General features: G+C 39.0%; 1 protein-coding gene across 1 annotated transcript in view; it reads left to right on the top strand.

Moving 5' to 3' along the window:
* The window catches only part of LOC102414203 (prolyl 4-hydroxylase subunit alpha-2), a 147,924-nt gene that overhangs the window by 41,784 nt on the left and 79,837 nt on the right, over window positions 1-26,303 (top strand). Inside the window, exons 2-5 of the mRNA XM_044948719.2 lie at window positions 9,463-9,600; window positions 10,741-10,980; window positions 17,811-18,007; window positions 19,189-19,365. Coding sequence (XP_044804654.2) covers window positions 10,827-10,980; window positions 17,811-18,007; window positions 19,189-19,365 — 528 coding nt within the window. The 5' untranslated portion in view covers window positions 9,463-9,600; window positions 10,741-10,826. The remainder of the gene's footprint in view (window positions 1-9,462; window positions 9,601-10,740; window positions 10,981-17,810; window positions 18,008-19,188; window positions 19,366-26,303) is intronic.

Below are 26,303 nucleotides of genomic sequence, written 5' to 3'. Positions count from 1 at the left end.
TCCACCACGGGAAGCCTTCCACTGATGAAGAGGGGAGTGCTCCCCAGACCCAGCAGTTAGACCGATTGTGGAATGCAGCGTAGGAGTGAGCCCAGGACAGGAAGGCATTGTCTTGAGGATCAAACGGCAGACTCAGGATTTTTGGAGTCAGCAGAAGAAGACTCACATAGATTATCAGGCCCATCAGCTCCCCTTTGCTTAACTCTAAAGCTCGTGTCAGAGCCACAAGCTCCGCTAACTTAGCACTGGTTCCCTGGGGGAGAGAGTTTGCTTCCAAAACGTGTTCAGCAGTCACCACAGCGTAACCTGCTTTACGCTTTCCATCCCGAACAAAAGAACTGCCATCTGTAAATATTTCCATGTCAGGATTGTCTAATGGGGTATCCTTTAGATCCTCCCGAGCTGCATAGTTTAAAGTTAGGAATTGAGAACAATTGTGATCAGGTGTTTCATTTTCCTTCTCAGGAAGGAAAGTGGCAAGATTTAAATTTCCACAAACTTTAAGCTTAGTTACTGGTCCTTCTAACAACAATGACTGATACTTAAGAAGCCTACTGTCTGTCATCCAAATATTAACCTTAGAATTTAATATTCCACTCACATCATGAGAAGTCAATACGGTTTCGTCCATTAATTATTTTTAAAGCTTCAGGTGCTAATAAAGCCGCTGCCCCAATTACTCTTAGGCAGTGGGGCCACCCACATGAAACTACATCTAATTCTCTGCTTACATAAGCAATAGTTTGCTGGTGAGGCCCTCGGGGTTGTGTCAAAACTCCCAATGCCACACCTTTTCTTTCAGTGACAAATTAAATCCTGACCCTGTGGGCAAGCTCAGAGCTGGAGCTTGCAGGAGAGCAGTCTGAAGAAACTTAAAAGCCTTTTGAGTTTCTGGAGACCAAACCAGTTTGTCGGTTTGGGCCTGCTGAGTTTCAGCTATAAGTTTATATAAAGGCCGGGCAAGTTCCCTGTAACCCGGAATCCGAATGAGACAGTAACCTGTGATTCCCAAAAATCCTCTCAATTGTCTTAAAGTCATAGGGATGATTTAGTATAGGTTTAATTCTCTCAGGGCCTAGGGCCCTAGTCCCTTCTGATAGGATTAGGCCCAGATATCTAACCGATTGTTGACAAAGCTGAGCCTTTTCTCTTGATGCCTTGTAACCACAGTCTGCCAGAAAGTTTAAGAAATCTTCTGAGGCTCGCGAACAAGCTTCCTCTGTCTCAGCACAGAGCAAAATATCATCTATGTATTGTAACACCACTGCTTCAGAGCTATTAAAGTTTTGTAGATCCCGTGACAAACTTCGTCTGAATAAGTGAGGACTGTTATGAAATCCCTGAGGCAAAACTGTCCAGGTTAACTGAGAAGCTGGCTGTGTAGGGTCTTCAAAGGCAAATAGAAATTGACTTCCTTCTGCCAGAGGCACTGAATAAAAGGCATCCTTTAAATCAATTACTGAGAAATATTTGGCCCGTTCAGGAATTTCAGACAATAGAGTATAAGGATTAGGCACCACGGGGTGTAAAGGAACTACAGCCTCACTTATTATTCGTAAATCTTGAGCTAGTCTCCATTTACCATTTGATTCCTTTATACCCAAAATAGGAGTGTTGTGAGGACTGTTACAGGGAATTAATAGTCCCTGCTCCTTTAAATTTTCGATGATGGGTTTTAACCCTTCCTTAACTTCAGGTTTCAGTGGATACTGCTTCTTATGTGGAAATACATGTGGGTCTTTGAGCTTAACAACTATAGGAATAGCATTTTGTGCTCGGCCCACAGATTTTCCATCAGCCCATACTCTAGGATTTACACTTTGTTCAACTAAAGGGAGAGAAAGGAAGGGCTCCATATTCATGAAAACAGAAGCATGGACCTTGCTAAGTATATCCCTTCCCAAAAGGGGTGAGGGAGATTCTGGCACGATCAGAAACAGCACATGAAAACAGCACAGAATCCCAGTTGCAAGATAAAGAATAACTGAAATAATACCTTTTGGCTCGTCCAGACAGTCCCATTATGGAAGCGGATTGGGAAGAAAGTGGGCCAGGGGCTTCAGTAAGCACAAAGTTGCCCCAGTATCTAAAAGGAAATCGACGGATTGCTGCTGCTGCTGCTGCTAAGTCGCTTCGGTCGTGTCCGACTCTGTGCGACCCCAGAGACGACAGCCCACCAGGCTCCCCCGTCCCTGGGATTCTCCAGGCAAGAACACTGGAGTGGGTTGCCATTTCCTTCTCCAAATCGACAGATAGGCCCCCCACAATTATTAATACCCGGGGTTCCTCAGGTGTAATTAGGACGGGAGCCTGTGTGGGGATCCCCGGGCACGTTCAGTCTTGATTGTCTTGAGAAGCACCTTCAGTCTTGATTGTTTTGAGAGTCCGACCCGGAGACCTACACCTCTGGGGGCAGTCTCTCTTCCAGTGTGGTCCTTTGCAGACCGGACATAGAGTCGGGGGTGGCTTAGATGCCTGAGGGCAATCCTGCTTGAGGTGTCCCTCCTTTCCACAGTAATAGCAAGCCCATCCCTTTTCACCTGGGCCCCTCTGTGCATTTTTCTCAGGCTGTTTAAGAACTTTTTCATAGCCATGGCTAAGGCTTCCGCCTTTTCCTTTGTCTTTTTTTGCCTTTCTTTTCCTTATATTCCCTACCATAATAGACTGTCTGAGCCAGTTGTAACAGAGTCTAAAGGCTGATTTGGTCCATACGCCTGTTTTAATAGCTTACGGCGGATATCTGGAGCTGACTGAGTGAGAAATCTATCCTTTAAAATCACTTTTCCCTCTTCACTTTCGGGATCAATCTCAGTGAATCTGCAAAGGCCTTCTCTCAGTCTATCTAGGAATTTACCAGGAGCTTCCTTCTCCTCCTGTTCTATGTCTGCCAATTTGCCTTAGTTTAAAAGGCTTAGAACGTACCTGCCTAAGTCCTTCAAGAATACATCTAACAAAATGACTCTGATCCCATCTTCCTTTAGCTGTGTTGTAGTCCCATTCTGGTTCTATAGTTGGGACCGCCTGATTCCCAGTGGCAAGGGCCGCTATCTCATTCTCCCTCTTCCCTATTGATTCATTACCAAGCCATTCATCTCCATAAGCAACCGCTTTTCCCAAAACTTGAGTCTTTGACTCGGGAGTCAGCGTTTGTCCCAAGATATACATCACATCCTTCCAAGTGAGGTCATAAAGCAGAGTAACACCTTTAAAAGCTCTAATATATTTTTCTGGGTCCTCTAAATAGTCTCCCAGATCCTCCTTGATTCTTTGTATTTCTTGATAAGAAAAAGGCTTATTAACTCTCACAAACTGATTATTGCTCCCGGTGGTTGTTTCATAAAGAGGCAACAGCTTGGGTGGCTGTTCCTCAGTCTCTCTGGCTGCTCTGCGCATATGATCCCAGGGATAGATTGGAGAAACCTGTTTTTCCTCTTCTCTTTGTCTCCTGTCCTCCATCTCATCTCTTACTTCGATGGTCTGAGTTTCTACTGAAGCCAGAGTAGTCTGAGGTCGTACTGAGACAGGAGTTGTTTGGACCTCCATGTGGGCAGTGTGAATCTGTTTGGAGTCCCAGGTACAGGGGCAAAGTAAGAGGACAAGAGGGAGCTGAAGGTTTCACACCGAAATCTATACCCTTAGGACATAAGTCTGGCATATTTCGCAGAGAGAAAAAGGGCAACACATATGCTACTTCTACCCATTTCCCTTGTTCCTTATAGACCCGGTCTAATTGTAGAACAGTTATTATACTTAAAAGACCCTCCAACTGGCCACCGTTCACCATCCTCCAATGGATACTGTGGCCATGCAGTATCACATAGGAAGACCAGGTGTGTCTTCTTTAAGCCCTGGGGATCAAATCTATCCCAGTTTTTCAGGATACAGTTTAAAGGAGTGAGGCTGGAATTGTTAGCTCCCATCTTGTCCTGAAGGATCCTGGATGAGCCCCCAAGATGAAAGGTTGTTGTTGAATCACGCGAAGACACCGGGATTCTTGGCCCCCAGAGGAGAAGAATTCAATCCGGGGCCAGAGACAAGGCTTGATCGCTCAGAGCTTTTGTGTAATAAAGTTTTATTAAAGTATAAAGGAGATAGAGAAAGCTTCTGACATAGGCATCAGAAGGGGGCAGAAAGAGTACCCCGAGATTAATTCTTTGTCAGTTGCTTCATTTGCTATTATTTTCTCCCATTCTGAAGGCTGTCTTTTCACCTTGTGTATGGTTTCCTTTGTTGTGCAAAAGCTTGTAAGTTTAATTAGGTCCCATTTGTTTATTTTTGCTTTTATTTCCATTACTCTGGGAGGTGGGTCATAGAGGATCCTGCTGTGATTTATGTCAGAGAGTGTTTTGCCTATGTTTTCCTCTAGGAGTTTTATAGTTTCTGGTCTTACGTTTAGATCTTTAATCCATCTTGAGTTTATTTTTGTGTATGGTGTTAGAAAGTGTTCTAGTTTCATTCTTTTACAAGTGGTTGACCAGTTTTCCCAGCACCGCTTGTTAGAGAGTTTGTCTTTTCTCCATTGTATATTTTTGCCTCCTTTGTCAAAGATAAGGTGTCCAAAGGTGTACGAATTTATCTTTAGGCTTTTTATTTTGTTCCATTGATCTATATTTCTGCCTTTGTGCCAGTACCATACTGTCTTGATGACTGTAGCTTTGTAGTAGAGCCTGAAGTCAGGCAGGTTGATTCCTCCAGGTCCATTCTTCTTTCTCAAGATCGCTTTGGCTATTCGAGGTTTTTTGTATTTCCATACAAATTGTGAAATTATTTGTTCTAGTTCTCTAAAAAATACCATTGGTAGCTTGATAGGGATTGCATTGAATCTACAGATTGCTTTGGGTAGTATACTCATTTTCACTATATTGATTCTTCTGATCCGTGAACATGGTATATTTATCCATCTATTTGTGTCACTGTTGATTTCTTTCATCAGTGTTTTATAGTTTTCTATATATATGTCTTTTGTTTCTTTAGGTAGATTTATTCCTAAGTGTTTTATTCTTTTCGTTGCAATGGTGAATGAAATTGTTTCCTTAATTTCTCTTTCTGTTTTCTCATTGTTAGTGTATAGGAATGCAAGGCATTTCTGTGTGTTGATTTTATATCCTGCAACTTTACTATATTCATTGATTAGCTCTAGTAATTTTCTGGTGGAGTCTTTAGGGTTTTCTGTGTAGAGGATCATGTCATCTGCAAACAGTGAGAGTTTGACTTCTTCTTTTCCAATCTGAATTCCTTTTATTTCTTTTTTTCTCTGATTGCTGTGGCTAAAACTTCCTAAACTATGTTGAATAGTAGTGGTGACAGTGGGCACCCTTGTCTTGTTCCTGACTTCAGGGGAAATGCTTTCAATTTTTCTCCATCGAGGATAATGTTTGCTGTGGATTTGTCATATATGGCTTTTATTATGTTGAGGTATGTTCCTTCTATGCCTGCTTTCTGGAGGTTTTTTTTTTTTTTTATCAAAATGGATGTTGAATTTTGTCAAAGGCTTTCTCTGTATCTATTGAGATAATCATATGGTTTTTATCTTTCAATTTGTTAATGTGGTGTATCACATTGATTGATTTGTGGATATTAAAGAATCCTTGCATCCTTGGGATAAAGCCCACTTGGTCATGATGTATGATCTTTTTAATATGTTGTTGGGTTCTGTTTGCTAGAATTTTGTTAAGGATTTTTGCATCTATGTTCATCAGTGATATTGGCCTGTAGTTTTTTTGTGGCAGGGGATGGGCATTTTCAGGATTTGGACCACCACCCACTTTTTGACTTTTATAGTTGGCCTTGGAACTGTCATGGCGCCTATGGGTATGTCATTTAGCTTGTTGATGTGTTATCATAATGAGGTGTGTACTGAGGCTCAAGATCTAGTGGATGTGGACTTGGACCTTTTTGGCTCTAATCAGTTTGTGTCATTTATTCTTCTAAAGGTTGTGCCTGGTCCACTTCCTGTCTGAACAGGTCTGGTAGTTTTTTACTGAGTGCCAGGATTATGAATTTTACCTTGAATTTTGTGATATTCTTTATAGAGTGTTTTTATTCTAGCAAGCATTTAAATACAGGTCAGTTTTATCCCTTTGAAGCTTGCTTTTAATTTTTGTTAAGGTGAATCTAGAGTGGTCTGTATTCTGTGGATTAATTCCTCCTGCAAGACCCATTTTTGGTGGGATTTCTAGTGAGTGCTCTGTATATTGAGCATAGTTTCCCCATTTTGATAGTGGGAAGTCAAATGATTTCCTGCCTTGTATAAATGATGAGAATTGTTTAGATTTAAAATTCTTGATTATTATTTTTCCTCTACAGTATTTCTTTGTCTAGTTTTTTGGATTTTTGCCTAATGCAAGTATAGAAAAGTATTATAGCCAAAGAATAGAGGAGACCCATTTTTAGATTTCAGGACCTTTTGTGTGTGTGTGTGTGTGTGTGTGTGTGTGTGTGTGTGTGTATGTTTCCCTCTTCTTTGATACTCTGTTCTGCAGTTTCTTACTGCCTTGGCATCCCCAACAGTGATGTTAAGAATTTGTCTCCAGGAAGAAATATGGGGCTACCATAGGGTTCTCATTGTCTCTTTTACTGTTCTTAAGGATTAGTCCTGCTCTGCTTTTTGTCCAATTTGATTTATTTTGTCCAGTTTTCTAGATGCTTATGGTGAGAGAGAACAGTCTTGTAGCATTTAATATTTGTGGGCAGAAGCAGAAGTCAGAATATTATTATTTTGATTTTCTAAGTCTAGTAAAATGAGTTATTATGAGTTTCTTTAAAAATATCTTTCCGAAAACATTTATTTTCCTGTTCCAAATAGAATTTATTCATTTTTTAGCCCTATTTCAAGCATGCCAAAAATTGAAGGAATTTTTCCTCAAAACTTTTGTTGTTCTAGTGTCCACTGTAACTAAGGGACAGACTGATACCAGTCTGATTCTCCCTTCTTTGTAGAATACCTGTTTTTTTCCCCTCTCTTGCAAGGTCTTATCTTTATCCTCGGGCTAAGATTTCACAATGGTACTTTGGGAGAATTTTGTTTGTTAGTTTCATTTTCTCAGATTGTCACTTGGTGAGTGCATTCAATACAAGAGATTGTGTTTTTCTTTAGTTCTGGAAAATTGTATTTCTCATAATTTCTTGTATTTTCTCTCTTCTTTCTTTCTGGAGCTTACATTACTTGGATGGGGGATCTCCTGCATTGATCCTGTTTTTCTCATATTTTTCATTTCTTTGCCTGTTTTTTATACTTCCTAGAACTGGCAATTGTACTTTGAATTTAATTTTTTGACGGTCATTTTGAACTTCTAAAATCTTTTTTATTTTTATGATTGTTGTTCTTTTTACAGAATGTTTTGCATTTGTGTTTTCGATGTATTGTCTATCAACTTAAATATCTCTTAAGTGTTATTTATCAGTTTTAAGGAAAGTTTTGTCTGTTCCCGTTATTATGTTTATCCAGGAACCCTTTTTGTGCATTTTTGTATTATCATGGATTCTCATGTTGGAGGGTTTCATTATATACTTGGTGAATTTTTTAAAAATCATTTGTTCATATCAGAGAGGGTTGGTATCAGAGAGGCTAAGTTGAAGGAGAAAACTTAAAACCTCAGAAAATACTGAAAATGTAAGCAGAATGTTTATATTGGTAGAATTTGGGTTAGCTGTTGGGGAGGGTGCTAATCTTACTCTAGGAAACATCAAAATGCCAGTGTATCTGGTCTTTTTCATGGGGACACTCAATTCCTTATAGAACAACACTCTGACTTTTTAAAACAGCTTTGTTGAGGAGCTATTTGCATACCATAAAATTCATTTATTTCAAGTATACAGTTAAATGGCTTTTGGAAAATTTAGGTTGAGTGCAGAGCTTACCTCTAGTATCTTCCTTCTTTTAACGAGTATAGCCTCCAAGTCAGTTTACATTAATTGCTATCCAATGCCTTCAAATAATTGTTTTATTGATTCTGTTCATATTTTATATTTGCTTTTTGTGGGAAAGTTACTTCACTGTAAGCTACTTTATCATGGCCAAACCCAGAAGTCCCAAATCTATTGAACTTTTAATTCAGTTTTTATGTATTTCAGTTTGGATAGTGTTTGTCACCTTCTTGCAGTTTTATCGTATTTCAAGTCCCTATTCCATTTCTTCCGGAGAAGGCAATGGCACCCCACTCCAGTACTCTTGCCTGGAAAATCCCATGGATGGAGGAGCCTGGTAGGCTGCAGTCCTTGGGGTCGCTAAGAGTCAGACACGACTGAGCGACTTCACTTTCACTTTTCACTTTCATGCATTGGAGAAGGCAATGGCAACCCACTCCAGTGTTCTTGCCTGGAGAATCCCAGGGACGGGGGAGCCTGGTGGGCTGCTGTCTATGGGGTCACAGAGTCGGAAACGACTGAAGGACTTAGCAGCATTCCATTTCTTCAGATATATTAAATATATTCTTTCATATTATATGTCATATAATTCTAACATCTGAATTTTTAAATTTTTTGGATTGTTTCTGCTTTTTTTTTTTCCTCCTGAGAGCTATTAATATTTGCTTTCCTTGGACTTATTTTTGTGGAAATTATTCTTTGAAATCTGCTTGAAAGTGAGTTCCTCTAGAAACAATTTTCATTTGCATTAATAAGCTACCTTGCAGCACTACCAATGATTTATTAATTTTATCTGTTGTTTTCAATTCTAGGATTTATTTTAGAGCATTTCTGTGGCTCAGTGGTAAAGAATTTGCCTACCAATGCAGGAAGTGCGTGTTTGATTCCTGGGTCAGGAAGGTTCCCCTAGAGAAGGAAATGGCAACTCACTCCAGTATTCTTGTCTGGGAAATCTCATGGACAGAGGAGCCTGACGGGCTACATCCAGGAGGTCACAAAGAGTCAAATATGACTTAGAAACTGAGCACTGCATGTGCAGTAAAACTGTTCATGATGGAAGTGTTCTGTATCTGCACTATCCAGCATGGTAGTTATTAGCCATATCTGGCTATTGAGCATTTGAAATGTAATTTAATTAGTATGATTGAGGGGCTGAATTTTAAATTTTATTTAATTTTAATAAATTTACAGTTTCATAACCACATGTAGCCAGTAGTTACTGTGTTGGAGGATAGTTTTAGAAAGTCATTGCCCCAGCACCCCCATTCCCACTATTTCCAGATGACTTCAATTTTGTGTAAAGTATTGAGGTCTGATAGTATGCTCGGGTCTGTTCTTTGTTGTTTAGTCACTAAGTCGTATCTGACTCTTTCGCAGCCCCATGGACTGTCGCCCACTAGGCTCCTCTGTCCATGGAATTTCCCAGGCAAGAATACTGGAGTGAGCTGCCATTTCCTTCTCCAGGGGATCTTCCTGACAGGAACCGAACCCACAAGTTGCAGTCTGTTCTTTACTGGATCATTTCCTTTTATCAGTAATTTCATGTGATCTTTTTTTCTTTCTCCTTTAACTTTCTGCCTCTCTGGTGTGTGGAAGTGTTTACTTCCAGGCTCACATCATTGCACAGGTTTTTCCCTACAGAGGAGGATGTAATTGGGGCTGCTAAGGCTCTGCTGCTTCTTCAGCGCACGTACAGACTGGATCTGACGGCTCTTTCCAGGGGAGTCCTGCCAGGTAAGCAACATGCATGGGTTCTCTTTGTGAACATTTGCTTTAGAGCTGCTTTTCTTGTCTTTAGAACTTGCAATTTTTTTCCTGTAGGACTTGAGAAATACAGAGGAAGAAACTACTTTTTGCTTTTTAGCCACCTCATGTGGCTGTGAGGTGTTCTGAGAACTCTGGACCTTTCATGGGAATTTAGGAGATAAAAACCAGAAAGACTTCATGTTCTAGGAAACTGGAATCTGATTTTAGGAAGTAGAAGAGAAATTGAACAGTTATGCCTGGGTGGATTTGGTATAATAGGCAGATGACTTTCAAAACTTTGTGAGAAATGGCGTATTTCCTACCATATCAGTAAACAAAGATGTCACAGTCATCAGTGATTGCAGCCCTCCAACATGAGCCAGTGAGACCTGAGGAGACTCAGGATTTGAAAACATAGGATACTGGTCTTAGATAAGTGAGGTGCATATCAAAGGAATGATTTCAGTGAGCCCAGACTCTTGCATCTTCCCATACATAGAAAAGTGCTAAATTCCTTAACTCGAGATACCTATTTTTCCTTTAATTAACAGTAATTTTTTTTGACATGCATGTTACCTGCCCTGTTGCAAAACTGCTATATAACCTGGCTCCCCTTTCTCTCCTCCTTGGAGGGATTCTCTCGGGGTTACTTGAAGTGCTGCCTCCCAGGCTTTAAGTCCTAAAAATTTGAATAAAACATAACTCTCAACTTCTAGATTGTAAGTATTTTTTAAAGTCTACACCTGCTTCATCAAATATAGCTTTTATCAGTGTCTCATTCTTATATTATCTTGAATTAGAACCTGCCTAGATGTCTTGATTCATGCTTATTCTCCCCATACTGCCTTATGTTTTAAAAAATAAAGTATGTTCCTACTAATAAGGTGGTCCGTGGGAACTCATTTCAGTGTCTTCTATGGGGTAAACCCCTTATCTTAACCAAACATAGTTATAAAAATAATCTGATTATTTTCTGAAGCATGTACTCAGAGATAAAATATGAAGGGAAACAACTTAAGACTGGTTGTATTTGGATAGTGGGAATAGAGTGGGTGAATGATCTCTTTATTGACCTCAGTGATCATCCTTTGTGTCCTTTATCAGGAATATCATTGTTCTTACTTCTAGGAACCAAGTATCGTTCTACCTTGAGTGTTGGTGATTGCTTCAGGCTGGGCCAGACAGCCCTCAGCATCAGTGACCTTCACCATTCAATGCTTTGGATGCAGCAAGTGCTAAAGCAACTGAATGCAGGGGAGTATAGCACTGTCTCCAAGGTTCAAGTCCTGAACCATCTCAGTGATATCAGCTTCCGGCTTGGGGACCTGTACAGGGCAGTGGACTTCACCCATCAGCTGCTTTCTCTTGGTAATACCCTTGGGAGCTAGGAAAGCAAGTCGTTTGCTCTGTGTTGAGCTGCTCTTTCATCCCACTTACCAACTGACCCACCTCCCCTCGCCTTAGGTAGAATATTCCATAGAGTTCTTGTGACTCAGTTGTGTTAGTCAGGGAAGACTACACTATGGTAACAAATAAATTCCCAAATCTTTAAGACAAGAAAGGTATGAAATTTTACTTTTCATCCACGCAGAGTCCTCCTGCAGGTTTGGTGGCTTTTCTAAATGTTGACTCAAGAATATAGATTTTTTTTCTAGTGAATTTCCTGGCAGTCTAGTGGTTAGAATGCTGCACTTCCACTGTAGGGGGCCTGAGTTCAATGCCTGGTGGGGGAACTAAGATCCCACAAGTTGTGTGGCATGGCCACCCCCAAAAAAGAAATTTAGATTTTTTTTTTTTCTACTCCAGAATGACTCTGCTGTTTTGGAGTCCCTTCATGCTAGCTGTGTGAAGGATTTCGTGATACATGTAATAGGCCAGGCCTATAAGTGGCATCCATCACTTCTGTCCACATTCTCTTGTCAGAGCTATCTTGGCCTCCATCTCATTTCAAGGGAGGCTTGGAAAATACAAAGTTTCTCTGTTTCCAGGAGCATGAAGTAGGTTGATGAACAACTAGTTAGCCTTCATATGGTAGTGGAAATTCACTAAGGAGATCTATGTAACAATGAAAATGTCTATGTGTTTTGGTATGGTCATAATCAGTTAATGCATTGTCTTCTTGAAGACATCATTGCTATAGAAACTTCTTGTTTTTCCAGTCCCTCTATGATAACTTAGGTCTTATGATAAACTAATCATTTTCTGAAGCATAAATTTAGCAATAAAATGTGAAAGGGAACAACTGAAGAAAGTGGCCACTTTTGAGACATGTGACTGGAAAGGAGGTGTGGGGGAATAGATGGTTCCATTTTTTTAAATTAAGCTTTTGATAAATATTTGTATTTAAAATATAGGCATATAAATTTGATGGAGGTAAGTTATAAGAGGTAAAACAAAGAATTCTACTGGGACATGTCAACTGGAAAGAAACAAAAAACCTGAAAGTTCAGAGTAACGTGGTGTTGGAGAAGACTCTTGAGAGTCTCTTGGACTGCAAAGAGATCCGACCAGTCCATCCTAAAGGAGATCAGTCCTGGGTGTTCATTGGAAGGACTGATGTTGACGCTGAAACTCCAATACTTTGGCCACCTGATGCAAAGTGCTGACTCATTTGAAAAGACCCTGATGCTGGGAAAGATTGAGGGCAGGAGGAGAAGGGGACAACAGAGGATGAGATGGTTGGATGGCATCACCAACTTGATGGACATGGATTTGGGTGGACTCCAGGAGTTGGTGATGGACAAGGAGGCCTGGTGTGCTGCGGTTCATGGGGTCACAGAGAGTCAGACACGACTGAGCAACTGAACTGAACTGAACTGAACTTAGAACTTCAAGCCTGGGAGACAGCCTCTCAGATAAATGCTGAGAAAACTGTACCAAAAAGGAAGGAGGAGAAGCCAGGATATATGGGAATTTTTGCAACAACAGCATGTACAATTTACTGTTTTGGGTTTTTTTTTTTTTTTTTTTTTGACTGCACCACATGGCTTGTGGGATCATAGTTCCACAACCAGAGATCAAACCCCAACCCTCAGTTGTGAAAGCACCATGTCCTAACCATTGGACTGCCAGGAAATTCCCAAGAAGCTCTTGTTAATAAAAGAAAACTATATACTTTAAGTTAAGGATTTTGGTGCATTGCTGTGAATGGAGAAATGGGAGTCTGGGCCCACTGAAATCATTCCTTTGATAAGCACATCAGTTATCTAGGCCAATATCCCATGTTTCCTCATGCCGAGTTTCTTCAGGCTATAGCATTGAGGGTGGCTGCAGTCTAATGGTTGCTGATGGTCGGTATTCCTTGTTTCCATTGTGAACTCCCTCAGGGCTCACCGTCCATGGTGACTACAATCACTGATGACTGCAGCATCCTTTGTTTACGGATACAGCAGTCAGTATTTTCTTTCTCAGGCATAATCAATCTTTAAGTAAGAGGGCTCACAACTGAGGCAGTCTCTGTTCTGATAAATCTGTTCTGACATTCTCCTCTTCCCTTCTACAAGTTCCATAGTAGCCTGTAATTCCCTTCACCATAGAAGTTTATTATGTTTTAATAGTTCATTTACATCTGTATTGCCTTTATTAAATTGTTTTCCCCAATAAGCTGTCAACAGAAAAAAAAAAAAGGCACAACCTAAAGGACTTCCTTGTGATAATACAGTGGCTAAGATTCCAAACTCCCAATTCTGGGGGCCTGGGTTCGATCCCTGATGAAGGAACTAGATCCCACATGCCACATCTAAAGATCCTGCCTGTCTATGTGAAGATTGAAGATACCGCATACTTAAATTAAGACCTATTGCAGCCAAATAGATAAAAAAAATTGTTTTAAATGCACAACCTAAAAATTGAGAGTTTTATTGGGCATACATTATTGTGACTTCAAGTCTGGGAGACAGCATCTCAGATAGTGCTGAGAAAACTGTTATGAGGAGGAGAAGGGGGAGCCAGGGTATACAGGAGTTTTTGCAACTGTTAACTACCAGTTGGCACTTGCCATGTACACTTCCTGTCTACCTCTACAAGGATTAAATCACACATGCTGCTGCAGCTGCTGGCCTTCAATATCTGCTGAAGGGAGTTCAGGAAAGAGGCATTCCGTGCTCTGAAAAAATTGGCAGAACAGGTCTTCAAATAGTTATATATTTTCAGGAACTGATTCTGTGAGCTCAATTGTTGCATCTTCTCATGTCTAGAAAAGCACCACATTTCTTCATGATGATGTCTGCTCCCAAATCACATATATGCTGACCTTCCCTCTACCTCTTTGGAGCAGTTTCTCAGAGCTATCTGAAATGCTGTCTCCCAGACTATAGTCCTCATTTTGCCCCAAATAAAACTTAACTCACAACTCTCACGTTGGTGCATTTTTAAGTCAGCAAAACAAAGGTCAAGTAGTTGAAACATCAAAAGATTATTGTTAAGCAAAGAAAACCAGGTATCTCAAGTTAAGGATTTTAGCACTTTTCTGAATATTGGAAGATGCAAGAGTCTGAGCTCACTGAAATCATTCCTTGATATGAACCTCGGCTATATGGGGCCAGTATCCTGTGTTTTCTCATCATGACTTCCCCCAAGCTGCACCCTCAGGGATAGGTGCAATCTGATGATTCCTAAATGGCAGGTAATCTGTTTCTATCCTGGGTTCCCTCAGGGCTCATCTTTTGGGTGGTTATAATGTAATGTCTTGATGGCTACAATATCCTTTGTTTACCAATGACAAGCAAATTTTATTTCTAAAGCAAAGACTTTAGAAATAATATTTTTCTTTTTTTTTTTTCCAGTTTTGCATTTTCATACTCAAGGATAGTGCTAAACGGAGAAGGCAATGGCACCCCACTCCAGTAATTTTGCCTAGAAAATCCCATGGATGGAGGAGCCTGGTAGGCTGCAGTCCATGGGGTCGCTAGAGTCGGACATGACTGAGCGACTTCACTTTCACTTTTCACTTTCATGCAATGGAGAAGGAAATGGCAATCCACTCCAGTGTTCTTGCCTGGAGAATCCCAGGGACGGGAAGCCTGGTGGGCTGCCGTCTATGGGGTTGCACAGAGTCGGACACGACTGAAGTGATGCAGCAGCAGTGCTAAACACTTAATTTGATCTGTATTGAGTGAATATGTTATTGTAACTTATAATAAGTACTATGTATTTGGGTTTCTCCCTATTCCTGGCACAAAGCTCCAAAAATCAAATTTCCTAAGTGATGAGAGGCATAAAGATGTCTTTGTTATGTTAATGAGGTGACTTTTGGAAAACTTTCAGGTAACCTAAAGATGAGAGCTGCTTGCCAGGGGAACAAGCCCTGTGATTTGAAAGTTGAAACTTTTCTGACCTCCAGGAAAGAGGAGAGGGACTAGAGGTTAAATTGATCAACAGTAGCCAATGATTTAATTAAACCTGCCTATATAATGACACCTCCATAACAACCCAAAGGACAGGGCACAGGGAGCTTGCAGACTGGTGAACATGTGGAGATGCTGAGAGAGTGGCAAGACCAAAGAGCATGGAAGTTCTACACCCCTTGCCACATACTTTGCCTTATGCATATCTTTTATCTGTTCGTAAGTTGTAAATTGGTAATCTACTTGGTAACATGTTTCTCTGAGTTCTTTGGGCTACTCTAACAAATTAAGCAAACGCATGGAGAGGGTCATTGGAACCTCCAGTCCACAGCCAGTAGTCAGAAGCACCATCAGTGGAGGTAATGAATAGATTCAGGGGATTAGATCTGGTAGACAGAGTGCCTGAAGAACTATGGATGGAGGTTTATAACATTGTACAGGAGGTAGTGACTGGAACTATCTCAAAGAAGAAGAAACGCTCAAGAAGGTAAAGTGATTGAAGAGCCTTTACAAATAGCTGAGAAAAGAAGAGAAGTGAAAGGCAAAGGAGAAAGGAAAGATATATCCAACTAAGTGCAGAGTTCCGGAGAATAGCAGGGAGAGGTAAGAAAGCTGCCTTAAGTGAACAATGCAAAGAAATAGAGGAAAACAATAGAATGAGAAAGACTAGAATTGTAGATACCAAGAGAACATTACTTCATGGCAAATAGATGGGGGAAAAGTGGAAACAATGACAGATTTTATATTTTGGGTCTCCAGAATCACTGCGGACAGTGACTGCAGCCATGAAATTAAAACACTTGGAAAGCTCCTTGGAAGAAAAGCTGTGACAAACCTAGACAGTGTATTAAAAAGCAGAGACATCACTTTGCTGACAAAGGTCTGTATAGTCAAAACTGTGGTTTTTCCAGTAGTCATGTACAGATGTGAAAGTTGGACCATAAAGAGGGCTGAGCGCCAAAGAATTGATGCTTTTGAATGGTGGTGCTGGAGAAGACTCTTTAGAGTTCCTTGGACTGCAAGAAGTTCAAACCAGTCAATCCTAAAGGAAATCAACCTTGAATATTCATTGGAAGGACTGATGCTAAAACTGAAACTCCAATACTTTGGCCATCTGATGTGAAGAGCCGACTCATTGGAAAAGACACTGATGTTGGGAAAAGATTAAGGGCAGGAGGAGAAGGGGGCAACAGAGGATGAGATTGTTGGATGGCATCACCAACTCAATGGACATGAGTTTGAGCAAACTCTAGGAGATAGTGAAGGGCAGGGAAGCTTGAAATGCTACTGTCTATGGGGTTGCCAAGAGTCAGACATGACTCAGCAATTGAACAGCAGTTGGCCACTGAAGTAGAGGTAGGGGTAGGAGACCGTGTTGTGGGACTGAACCCTTAGCCTATGGCATCTGACCCTATCTTTAGATGGATAGTGCCAGAATTGAGTTAAATAGTAGAACACCCAGCAGCTGTCAGAGAATTGCTTGGTCATGTCAGAAAATTCACAAATTAGAATTAGTGTCAGAATCTTAACAAATAATTGGAATTATTAGAAGAAGAAAAGATTAACTGAAGAATTAGAGGAATTGATTATTTTTGTTCTCTGTGGCCCTTAGATTTAGCCCTAGATCATATGAGAAGAATATGCAGCCAGATACTCTTGGGTTCTGTTTGAAGAAAAACTCAAGATAATTGCCAAAAAGTGGAAGGAGCTCCTTGACAGGTGGTATATTCCCTTTGTTTTCAGGGAGATGTCTTGGCATAAAGACCACAAACAGATGGGGATATTGCAGAGTCATTTTAGTGTTACTAAATTCAGCAAACTTACAGAGGTCTGTTATATGCTACATGCTGTACTGGGCAAAAGACTTAAATATGTGTGGCCTATTCCCAGAATATCTTAAGGTAGTTTGGGGATGGTAGTGGGAAATTAGATATGTTAACAGATAAAGTCAATAGATTGTAGAAAATAACGCGATAACTGATCACAGCACTGTAAGAGCTTAGTGAAAAATATTTCAATTCTGGATTCATAATTACTCTAGGATGACCAAAGGGCTATATCTAATTTGACTGTAATTTGTTTCTTTTGAAAAGGGCATTTATATCATCATACCACACCTGATTTATATTAATAAGCTTGGTAAGATTTCACACTCTAGACTGTGCTGCCCTGACTCAGGTTCCTAAAATCTTTCTTTTGTTGACTTTATTGCCAGAACTCTTTCATTGACTGGCTAACACGGGAGTGTCCTTCATGACTGTTATGTGAGATAAGCCTTGTAAATTTTTTTTGAGTATTTTTGGTAAGAGCCACAGAATTAGACATCTGGGTTCTAGTTCTGATGTGCTTATTTTTTTCTATGTAATCTTGACCCAGGTTCCTTGTTTATTCTGTGTCTTGGTATTCTTACCTGAGGAATGGGGACCAAAATCCTTCTTTCTTGGATATTGTGAGGGCCCATGAGATGATGATGCTTGTGGAAGTTATCTGGAACTCTAGTCTACATTCTAACTGTATATATATATATATATATATATATATATATATATATATATAACAGCACATGATATATAACATTGTAATGAAAATGCACTAGGAAGCAGATGTGCGCAGCATAAAACTGAGTTGTGAGTGTGAGGCAGGACTGCTGGTTGCCTTTCTGTACTAGGTCCCTTGGAACTGGTGAGTGAGGCATAGTGGGGTGGATTTTCTGTTTTTATTTCTCTCTTTATTCTAATTCTGGACAGTGTTCAAATTCCATACTGATTTATCAGCGTCATTTAAAGTAGAAGAATTGCAGAGCTTCTCCGAATGATCTCCCTGATTATTAACTATTTGCTTTCCTTTGTCCAGACTCCTCTCATAAACAATCCCAGTTGAATCTGCCGTACTTTGTGAAGTTGTTGGAGGAAGAAAGGGCAGGAAACCTTGGGAATGAAGAATCAGAGACCAAGCAGGAGACACTGAACAGTTCTCCTCAGGATACTCTTGATTATAAGCAAACCCTCGAGAGCTATGAAAGCCTCTGCCACGGAGAGGGTATCAAACTCGTAAGATGGGAAAGGGAGTCATTGGGGTTATAAGGGGTGCTTAGGGTACTTGGAGACCTTTAGATCACCTGGCCGTATGAATACTGGGGACTTTCAACTTTGGAAGGCCAGATTTAGTTGGGAAGATATTTTAGTTCTTGAACCTGCCCCTTGAGTGCACCACTGGGTCTTTTTCAGTCTTATAATTATATCAAACACTTATTTTAATTGATGGCTAATTAGATGTTAGGCATTAAGACTATTATGAATATTATTTTTTATTACATGCATGTGGAAGAAATTAAGCAAAAATGAATAATGTATGGCCCTGTTACAGAACTATGTAGTGTATTAAAGGAAAATTTAAAATATAAATAAGTAGTTTTAGTACAGTAGTGGTATGTGCAAGATTTGGTAGCAACATACAACAAAAGGTTATTAACTCTAGGACAAAAAGTGGTAAGGTTCACAGGTAAAGGACTCCTAAACTAGATTACCAGGTGAACAATGTAATAAAAGAAGTTTTAGGCTGAGACTATACCATGAACAAGTGTACAGTGAGAAAAAGTATCCTATGTTTTGGAAATAGCAAACATTTTTTATATTAATAGAGCATAATATTTGAGAAAAGAAGCTATAATATTCAGAATTTTAATATAGGCAGGCTCATGGAGGGCCAGAAGGCTCATGGGTAGATCTTGGACTTTGTTAGTGTCTCAAAATCTAAGGTGCATGGGAATCACCTGGGATGTTGTTAAAATGCAGATTCTAATTCAGTAATACTGAGTTAGAACCTGAGATTCTGTATTTCTAACCATCTCCCAACTGATGCTGATCCATGGGTCATAGCATGAGTAGGAAGGCCACAGAGAACAGACCATTAAAGGGTTCAATCACAGAATTGAGCTGATCACCCCTGGACATTATGGGAAGTTGGATAGAAGAAAAAGACTCTTTTTTTCCAAACCCATTTAAGGTGAATTGTTACTGTGTTTTAAGTCCAGTATAAGAGTGACTTCCCTTTAAGGGCTTGTAAATGTGAGTAAGGATATTTCTGACAGAGAAGATATTGAATGATTTGTGTTCCATTATGCTTTTTTTCCTTTCTGAGGGAAAAGGGAGGAGATGGGCCTAAGGAGTGAGGCTGGTGCCTGGCAGACTGAGGAGCCTGGTACATAGACTTGTTGCTCTGTGCTTCCCAGACACCACAGAGGCGGAAGAGGCTTTTCTGTAGGTTACATTATGGCAACAGGACGCCCCAGCTGGTCATCGCCCCCTTCAAAGAGGAGGATGAATGGGACAGCCCACACATTGTCAGGTTCTACGATGTCATGTCTGACGAGGAAATCAGGAAGATCAAGGAGATTGCAAAACCCAAAGTAAGTTCTCGTTTGGTGCTGAGCACATTTCCCTCTGTTCCCTCCTTGGACTTGCCTTGCTGTCGTCATTTGGGGACATTTAAGGGAAAAGATGATAGCAGATTGCCCTTTTTTTTTTTTTAAAGATTTAATTTTTTAAGAGTAGTTTTAAGTTTACAATAAAATTGAGAGGGAAAATGATTCCTTGTATACCCCTTGCCCTGACACATACATAGCCTCCCTCATTATCAACATCACTCGCCAGAATTGTACATTTTCATTAAGGATTAACCTATATTGATTGACATATCATAATCCCCCCAAATTCCTTAGTTTACCTATGGGTGAAGGGTTCAGTCTTGATGTTGTACTTTATAGGTTTGGACAAATGTCTCATGACCTATATCCATTATTATAATCTAATACAGAGAATTTCACTGTCCTAAAAATTCCCTGTGTTCTGACTGTGCATCTTTGCCCCCACTCTTCACAGCAGCCACTGATATTTTATTGTTTCCATAGTTTTGCTTTTTCTCAAGTGTTATATAGTTGGAATATACAGTATGTAGCCATCTCAGATCGGTTTCTTTTATTTACTAATATCCATTTGAGGTTCCTTCTTGTTTTTCATGGTTTCATAGCTTATTTCATTTTAGTGCTGAATAATATTTTGTTGTCTGAATGTGTTACAGTTTATTCATCTGTTCACCTTCTAAAGGACATCTTGGTTTCTTCCATATTTTGGCAGTTATGAATAAAGATACTGTAAACATCCATGTACAGATTTTTGTGTGAACATTACCTTTTCAACTCCTTTGGGTAAATACCAAAGAATGTGATTGCTGGTTTGTGTAAAGAGTAAGTTTAGTTTTGTAAGAAATAGCCACACTGTCTTTCCAAGTATCTGTATTATTTTGCATTTGTTTTAACAGTAGATGAGAGTCCTGTTGTTTCATATCCTTGTCAGCATTTGATGTCAGTGTCTTGGATTTTGGTCATTCTAATATGTGACAGTATTAATATCTCATTGTTTTAATTCACAGTTCCCTGATAACATATGATGTGGGACATATGTTCTTATGCTTACTTGCCATCTGTATATCTCTTTGCTGAGGGGTCTGTTAAGGGCTTTGGTCCATATTTTAATTGAGTTTTTGTTTTCTTATAGTTGTATTTATGAATTCATTATATATATTTTAGATAAGTCCCTTTTAAATGTCTCTTTTGCAAATATTTTCTCCCAGTATGCCACTCATTTTCTCATTCTCTTTGTATTGTCTTTCTTGGAGCAGAGTTTTTAATTTTAATGAAGTCCACCTTATCAATCATTTCTTTCATGGATCATGTCTTTGTTGTTCTATTTTAAAGGACATTACCATACCCAGGGTTACCAGGATTTTCTCCCATGTTGTCTTCCAGTTTTATACTTTGTGTTTTACATTTAGGTCTGTGATCCATTTTGAGTTATATTGAGTGAAGAGTGTAAGGTCTAGATTTATATTTTTTGCATATGTATGTCCATTTGTTCCATCACCATTTTTTGAGAGACTCTTTTTGCTCCATTGTATTGCTTTTGCTCCTTTGTCAAATATGAGTCGATTATTTTTATGGAGGTCTGTTTCTAGGCTCACTGTTCTTTTCCGTTGATTGATTGTTCTTTTACTAATACCACATTGTCTTGATTACTGTAGCTTTGTAGTAGCTTTGGAGTCAAGTAGTATCAATCCTCCAACTTTGTTCTTCTCCTTTAATATTGTATTGTCTATGCTGGGTCTTTTGTCTTTCCATAAAAACTTTAGGATCATTTTGTAGATATCCACAAAATGACTTGTTAGAATTTTGATTAGGATTGTATTGAATCTATGGATTCATTTAGGATGAACTGACATCTTGACAGTATTAAGTCTTCTTATCCATGAATATGGAATCACTGTTTATTTTGTTCTGCTTTGATATCTGTCTTCAAAGTTTTGATAGTTTTCCTCTTGTATATATTTGTTAGTTTTTAATGACTGTTTCAGCAGAATTCTTTATAATCTGGTCCTCCAAGACCTTTTCGAAGAGAAGTGTATCAGTATATATTATCTTTTAATTTAGTGTCTCCAGGAGATCCTTTTTTAAACCTGTTTAAAATTTTTATTTATCTGTAAAGTTTTGTTTTAATTATATGTGACTTTTAAAAGTTGGTTACATAAATGAAATATGCAGCAGACTGCAAATATTTAACTCACGAAAGCCATATTACTTGTGACCAAACAAAGGAAATCTTTTCTGCTCTTTCCATGAAACCGTGTGTCAGCTTTAGAGGTCCTCAGGAATAAAATTTATCACCTATTCATCCTTAGTTATTCATATCTCTGGTATGTTTTTTGTTTTCGGTTTTTGCTGTCATCTGGGAAAGAATTATTTCTTCATATTCTAGATAATAGATGACAAGCTCAGTGAAGGCAGTTTTTCTTTCAAAAACAGTTTCATTAGTTTATCATAGTTATTGGTTGTCCTTTGGTAGTTAGAAAGGATATTCTTGTTCTTTCTTTTTGTATTCTTATAGGGTTATAATCTTTATATAAGCAGGAGGTCTTGTCAATATTTTATTTGGATATTTTCTCTTTTCTACATATTGGATAGTATCTGTTGATATACCTCCAACCTTAGTGGTTCTGCCTTTGTCATCTCCATTTCCATGTTAAGTGCATCTAGTGAAGTTTTAAATTCAGATATCATATTTTCCAGTTCTAAAATTTTCTCTCTTTTTGGCTATGCCACGGAGCATGCAGAATCTTAGTTCCTTAGCCAGGGATCAAACCTGGGCCCTTAGCAGTAAGAGCACAGAGTCCTAACCATGAACCACCAGGGAATTCTCAGTTCTAAAATTTTCAATAGATTCTCTTTCGTTAAACTTTTTTATCTTTCCTTCAAATTTACTATTACTTTTATTTTTAAATTTTTTTATTTTTGGCTGCGCTAGGTCTTTGTTGCTGTGCGTGGACGTCTCTAGCTGTGGGGAGTGGGGGCTGCTCTTCACTGTGGTGCACAGGCTTCTCATTGCAGTGGCTTCTCTTGCTGTAGAGCACAGGCTCTAGGCATGCGGGCTGTAGTAGTTGTGGTGCACTGGCTTAGTTGCCCTGTAGCATGTGGAATCTTCCCGAACCAGGGATCAAACTGGTGTCCCCTGTATTGGCAGGCGGATTCTTAACCACTGGGACCACCAGGGAAGTCCTAAAATTTTCAATAGTTTCTTTACTCTTACTGACTGAGATTTCTCTACTTCTCATTAATTGCAAGTATTATTTTTCTTTCCATCCTTGAGTATAATAACAGCTTAGAAATCTTTATCTGCTAATTCCAACATCTGTTCCATCTTTGAGTTGGTTTTGTTTCTGACTTTTCTCTAGAGAATAGGTCACATGTTCCTGGTTCTTAATATATCAAGTAATTTTTTTTATTATATCCTGGCTTCTGCAAATATAATGATGTTGGAACTCTAGATTCTATTATAGTCCTTTAAGAATGTTGTTGTTTCATTGAGATATAATTGACATATAACATTGTATTAGTGTTAAGCTGTATAGCAATGATTTAATATATGTGTGTATTACTAAATGATTACCTCAATAACTTTAGTTAACATTATCACCTTAGTTACAATTTTTTTTTTTTTGGTGATGAGAACTTTAAAGATTTATTCTCTTAGCAGCTTTTAAATATACAATACACTGTTGTTACTTACATCCTCAGGATTTATTTATCTTATAAATGGAAGTTTGTGCCTTTTGAGCACCTTCGCTCACCCCTAATCTTCACTTCTGGCAGTTGTCAATCTGTATTTTGTTCAAGTTCAGTTTTGTTGCTGAGTTTTTGTTTTGTTTATAGAGTCCACATGTAAGTGAGATCAGATCATACGGCATTTGTTTTTATTTAATTTAGCATAATGCCCTTAAGATCTATCCATATTTTTGAGAAGGCAATACTTCCTTCTTTTTTATGGCTGGATAATATTCCATTGTATATATGAATATCACATTTTCTTTTTTCTCCTTTTTAAATTAAATTTATGTATTTTAGATGAAGCAAAGATGAATATTTTTAATGATAAAAGGTACTATTCACAAAGAAGATACACATTGTAAATCATTCAGTTCAGTTCAGTTCAGTCCGTCAGTCATGTCCGACTCTTTGCGACCCCATGAATCGCAGCACGCCAGGCCTCCCTGTCCATCACCAACTCCCGGAGTTCACTCACACTCAACATCCATCGAGTCAGTGATGCCATCCAGCCATCTCATCTTCTGTCGTCCCCTTCTCCTCCTGCCCCCAATCCCTCCCAGCATCAGAGTCTTTTCCAATGAGTCAACTCTTTGCATGAGGTGGCCAAAGTACTGGAGTTTCAGCCTTAGCATCATTCCTTCCAAAGAAATCCCAGGGCTGATCTCCTTGAGAATGGACTGGTTGGATCTCCTTGCAGTCCAAGGGACTCTCAAGAGTCTTCTCCAACACCACAGTTCAAAAGCATCAATTCTTCAGTGCTCAGCCTTCTTCACAGTCCAACTCTCACATCCATACATGACCGCTGGAAAAACCATAGCCTTGACTAGATGGACCTTTGTTGGCAAAGTAATGTCTCTGCTTTTCAGTATGTTATCTAGGTTGGTCATAACTTTTCTTCCAAGGAGTAAGCGTCTTTTAATTTCATGGCTGCAATCACCATCTGCAGTGATTTTGGAGCCCCCCAAAATAAAGGCTGACACTGTTTCCACTGTTTCCCCATCTATTTCCCATGAAGTGATGGGACCAGATGCCATGATCTTCATTTTCTGAATGTTGAACTTTAAGCCAACTTTTTCACTCTCCACTTTCACTTTCATCAAGAGGCTTTTGAGTTCCTCTTCACTTTCTGCCATAGACACCTAACAACAAAGAAAGATACATAAGCAAAAATCATAAAACATATAAGGGAAAAGAAAAAATATATAATCATAGTAAGACATTAACATTTCTCTAAAATTATTTTGGGCTCCAAAATCAGTGCAAATGGTGACTGCAGCCATGAAATTAAAAAATGCTTGCTCCTTGGAAGAAAAGCTATGACCAACCTAGACAGCATATTAAAAAGCAGAGACATTACTTTGCCAACAAAGGTCCGTCTAGACAAAGCTAAGGTTTTTTCCAGTAGTCATGTATAGATGTGAGAGTTGGACTATAAAGCTGAGCGCTGAAGAGTTGATGCTTTTGAACTGTGGTGTTGGAGAAGGCTCTTGAGAGTCCCTTGGACTTCAAGCAGATCCAACCAGTCCATCCTAAAGGAAATCTGTCCTGAGTATTCATTGGAAGGACTGATGCTGAAGCTGAAACTCCAATACTTTGGCCACCTGATGCTAAAGAACTGACTCGTATGAAAAGACCCTGATGCTGGGAAGGATTGAAGGTGGGAGAAGAAGGGGACAACAGAGGATGAGGTGGTTGGATGGCATCATTGACTCAATGGACATGAGTTTGGGTAGACTCTGGGAGTTGGTGATGGACAGGGAAGGCTTCTGTGCAGCAGTGCATGGGGTCGCAAAGAGTCGGACATGACTGAGGAACTGAACTGAACTGAAGAATGTTTTATCAAGTGCAGAAAATAGGAGCATCTTGAATGATGTCATTAGTAATTTAAATACAATAATTTCTGTTTATATTAATTTTATTAATCTTATATCCTACACAAAAATATTTAAAATTTTTGATCTCACTTGTTATTAGATGTCCATAGGACATTTAGAAAAACTAGCAAAAAGATAAACATTACTAAATTTCAAAAAGTAGAATTCTTTTTTTGTGTGATTCAGTTGTACATATACACACATATTATTTTTGAAGTTATTTTCCATTATAGGTATTGTAAGATACTGAGTATAGTTTCCTGTACTATACAGTAAACCCTTGTTGCATATCTATTTTTTTAAATTAGAAATCTGGCAATACCCCATTTTATTTATCTGTTCCTCTGTTGATGGGCATTTACATTGTTTCCTTGTCTTGCTTATGGTAAATAATGCTGCAGTGAACATGGGGCTGCAGATACATTTTCAAGATTGTGATTTCTTTTCTGCTGGATAAGTATGCAGAGGTATCATTATAGGATCATATTGTAGTTCTATGTTTAAATTTTTGAGGAATTTCTGTATTATTTTCCACAGTGGTTGCACCAATTTACATTCTTACCAACAGTGTACAGGTTTCTACATACTCACCAATATTTACTTCTTGTCTTTTAGCCATTGTAGCAGATGTGAGGTGGTATTTCACTGTGGTTTTGGTTTACATTTTCATAGTGATTAATGACATGGAGCACCTTTTCATGACCTCCCTAGTGGCTCAGTTAGTAAAGAATCCACCTGAAGTGCAGGAGACCCAGGTTCGATCTCTGGGTCAGGAAGACACCCTGGAGAAGGAGATGGCATTCCACTCCAGTATTCTTGCCTGGAAAATTCCATGGACAAAGGAGTCTGTCGGGCTACAGTCCATGGGGTTACAAGAGTTGGACATTACTTAGCGACTAAACCATCACCATCACCTTTTCATATGTTTAAATCATCTTTGGAAAAATGTCTGTTTATTTTTATATCATTTTTGTCTATTCATTTTTATATCGTCTTTGGGAAAATGTCTGTTCAGATCCGTTTCTCATTTTTTAATTGGATTGTTTGTATCTGTTAAATTGTAGTAGTTCTTTATATGATTTGGATATTATCCCCTTCTCAGAAACATGATTTCCAAATACTTTCGCCCATTCCATAGGTTGCCTTTTCATTTTGTGACGGTTTCTTTTGCTGTACAGGAACTTTTTAGTTTGATATAGTCCCAATCACTAATTTTTTCTTTTCTTGCTTTCATTTTTGGTGTCAAATACAAAAAAATCATTGCCAAGATCAGTGTTTTTGTTTACCCTTTGTTTTCTTCTATGAGTTTTATGGTTT

Source organism: Bubalus bubalis, chromosome 9 (genome assembly GCF_019923935.1).
Source record: "Bubalus bubalis isolate 160015118507 breed Murrah chromosome 9, NDDB_SH_1, whole genome shotgun sequence".
Lineage (NCBI taxonomy): Eukaryota > Metazoa > Chordata > Mammalia > Artiodactyla > Bovidae > Bubalus > Bubalus bubalis.
Note: the sequence above shows the minus strand (reverse complement) of the source record. Positions and strands in the feature narration are given on the sequence as shown.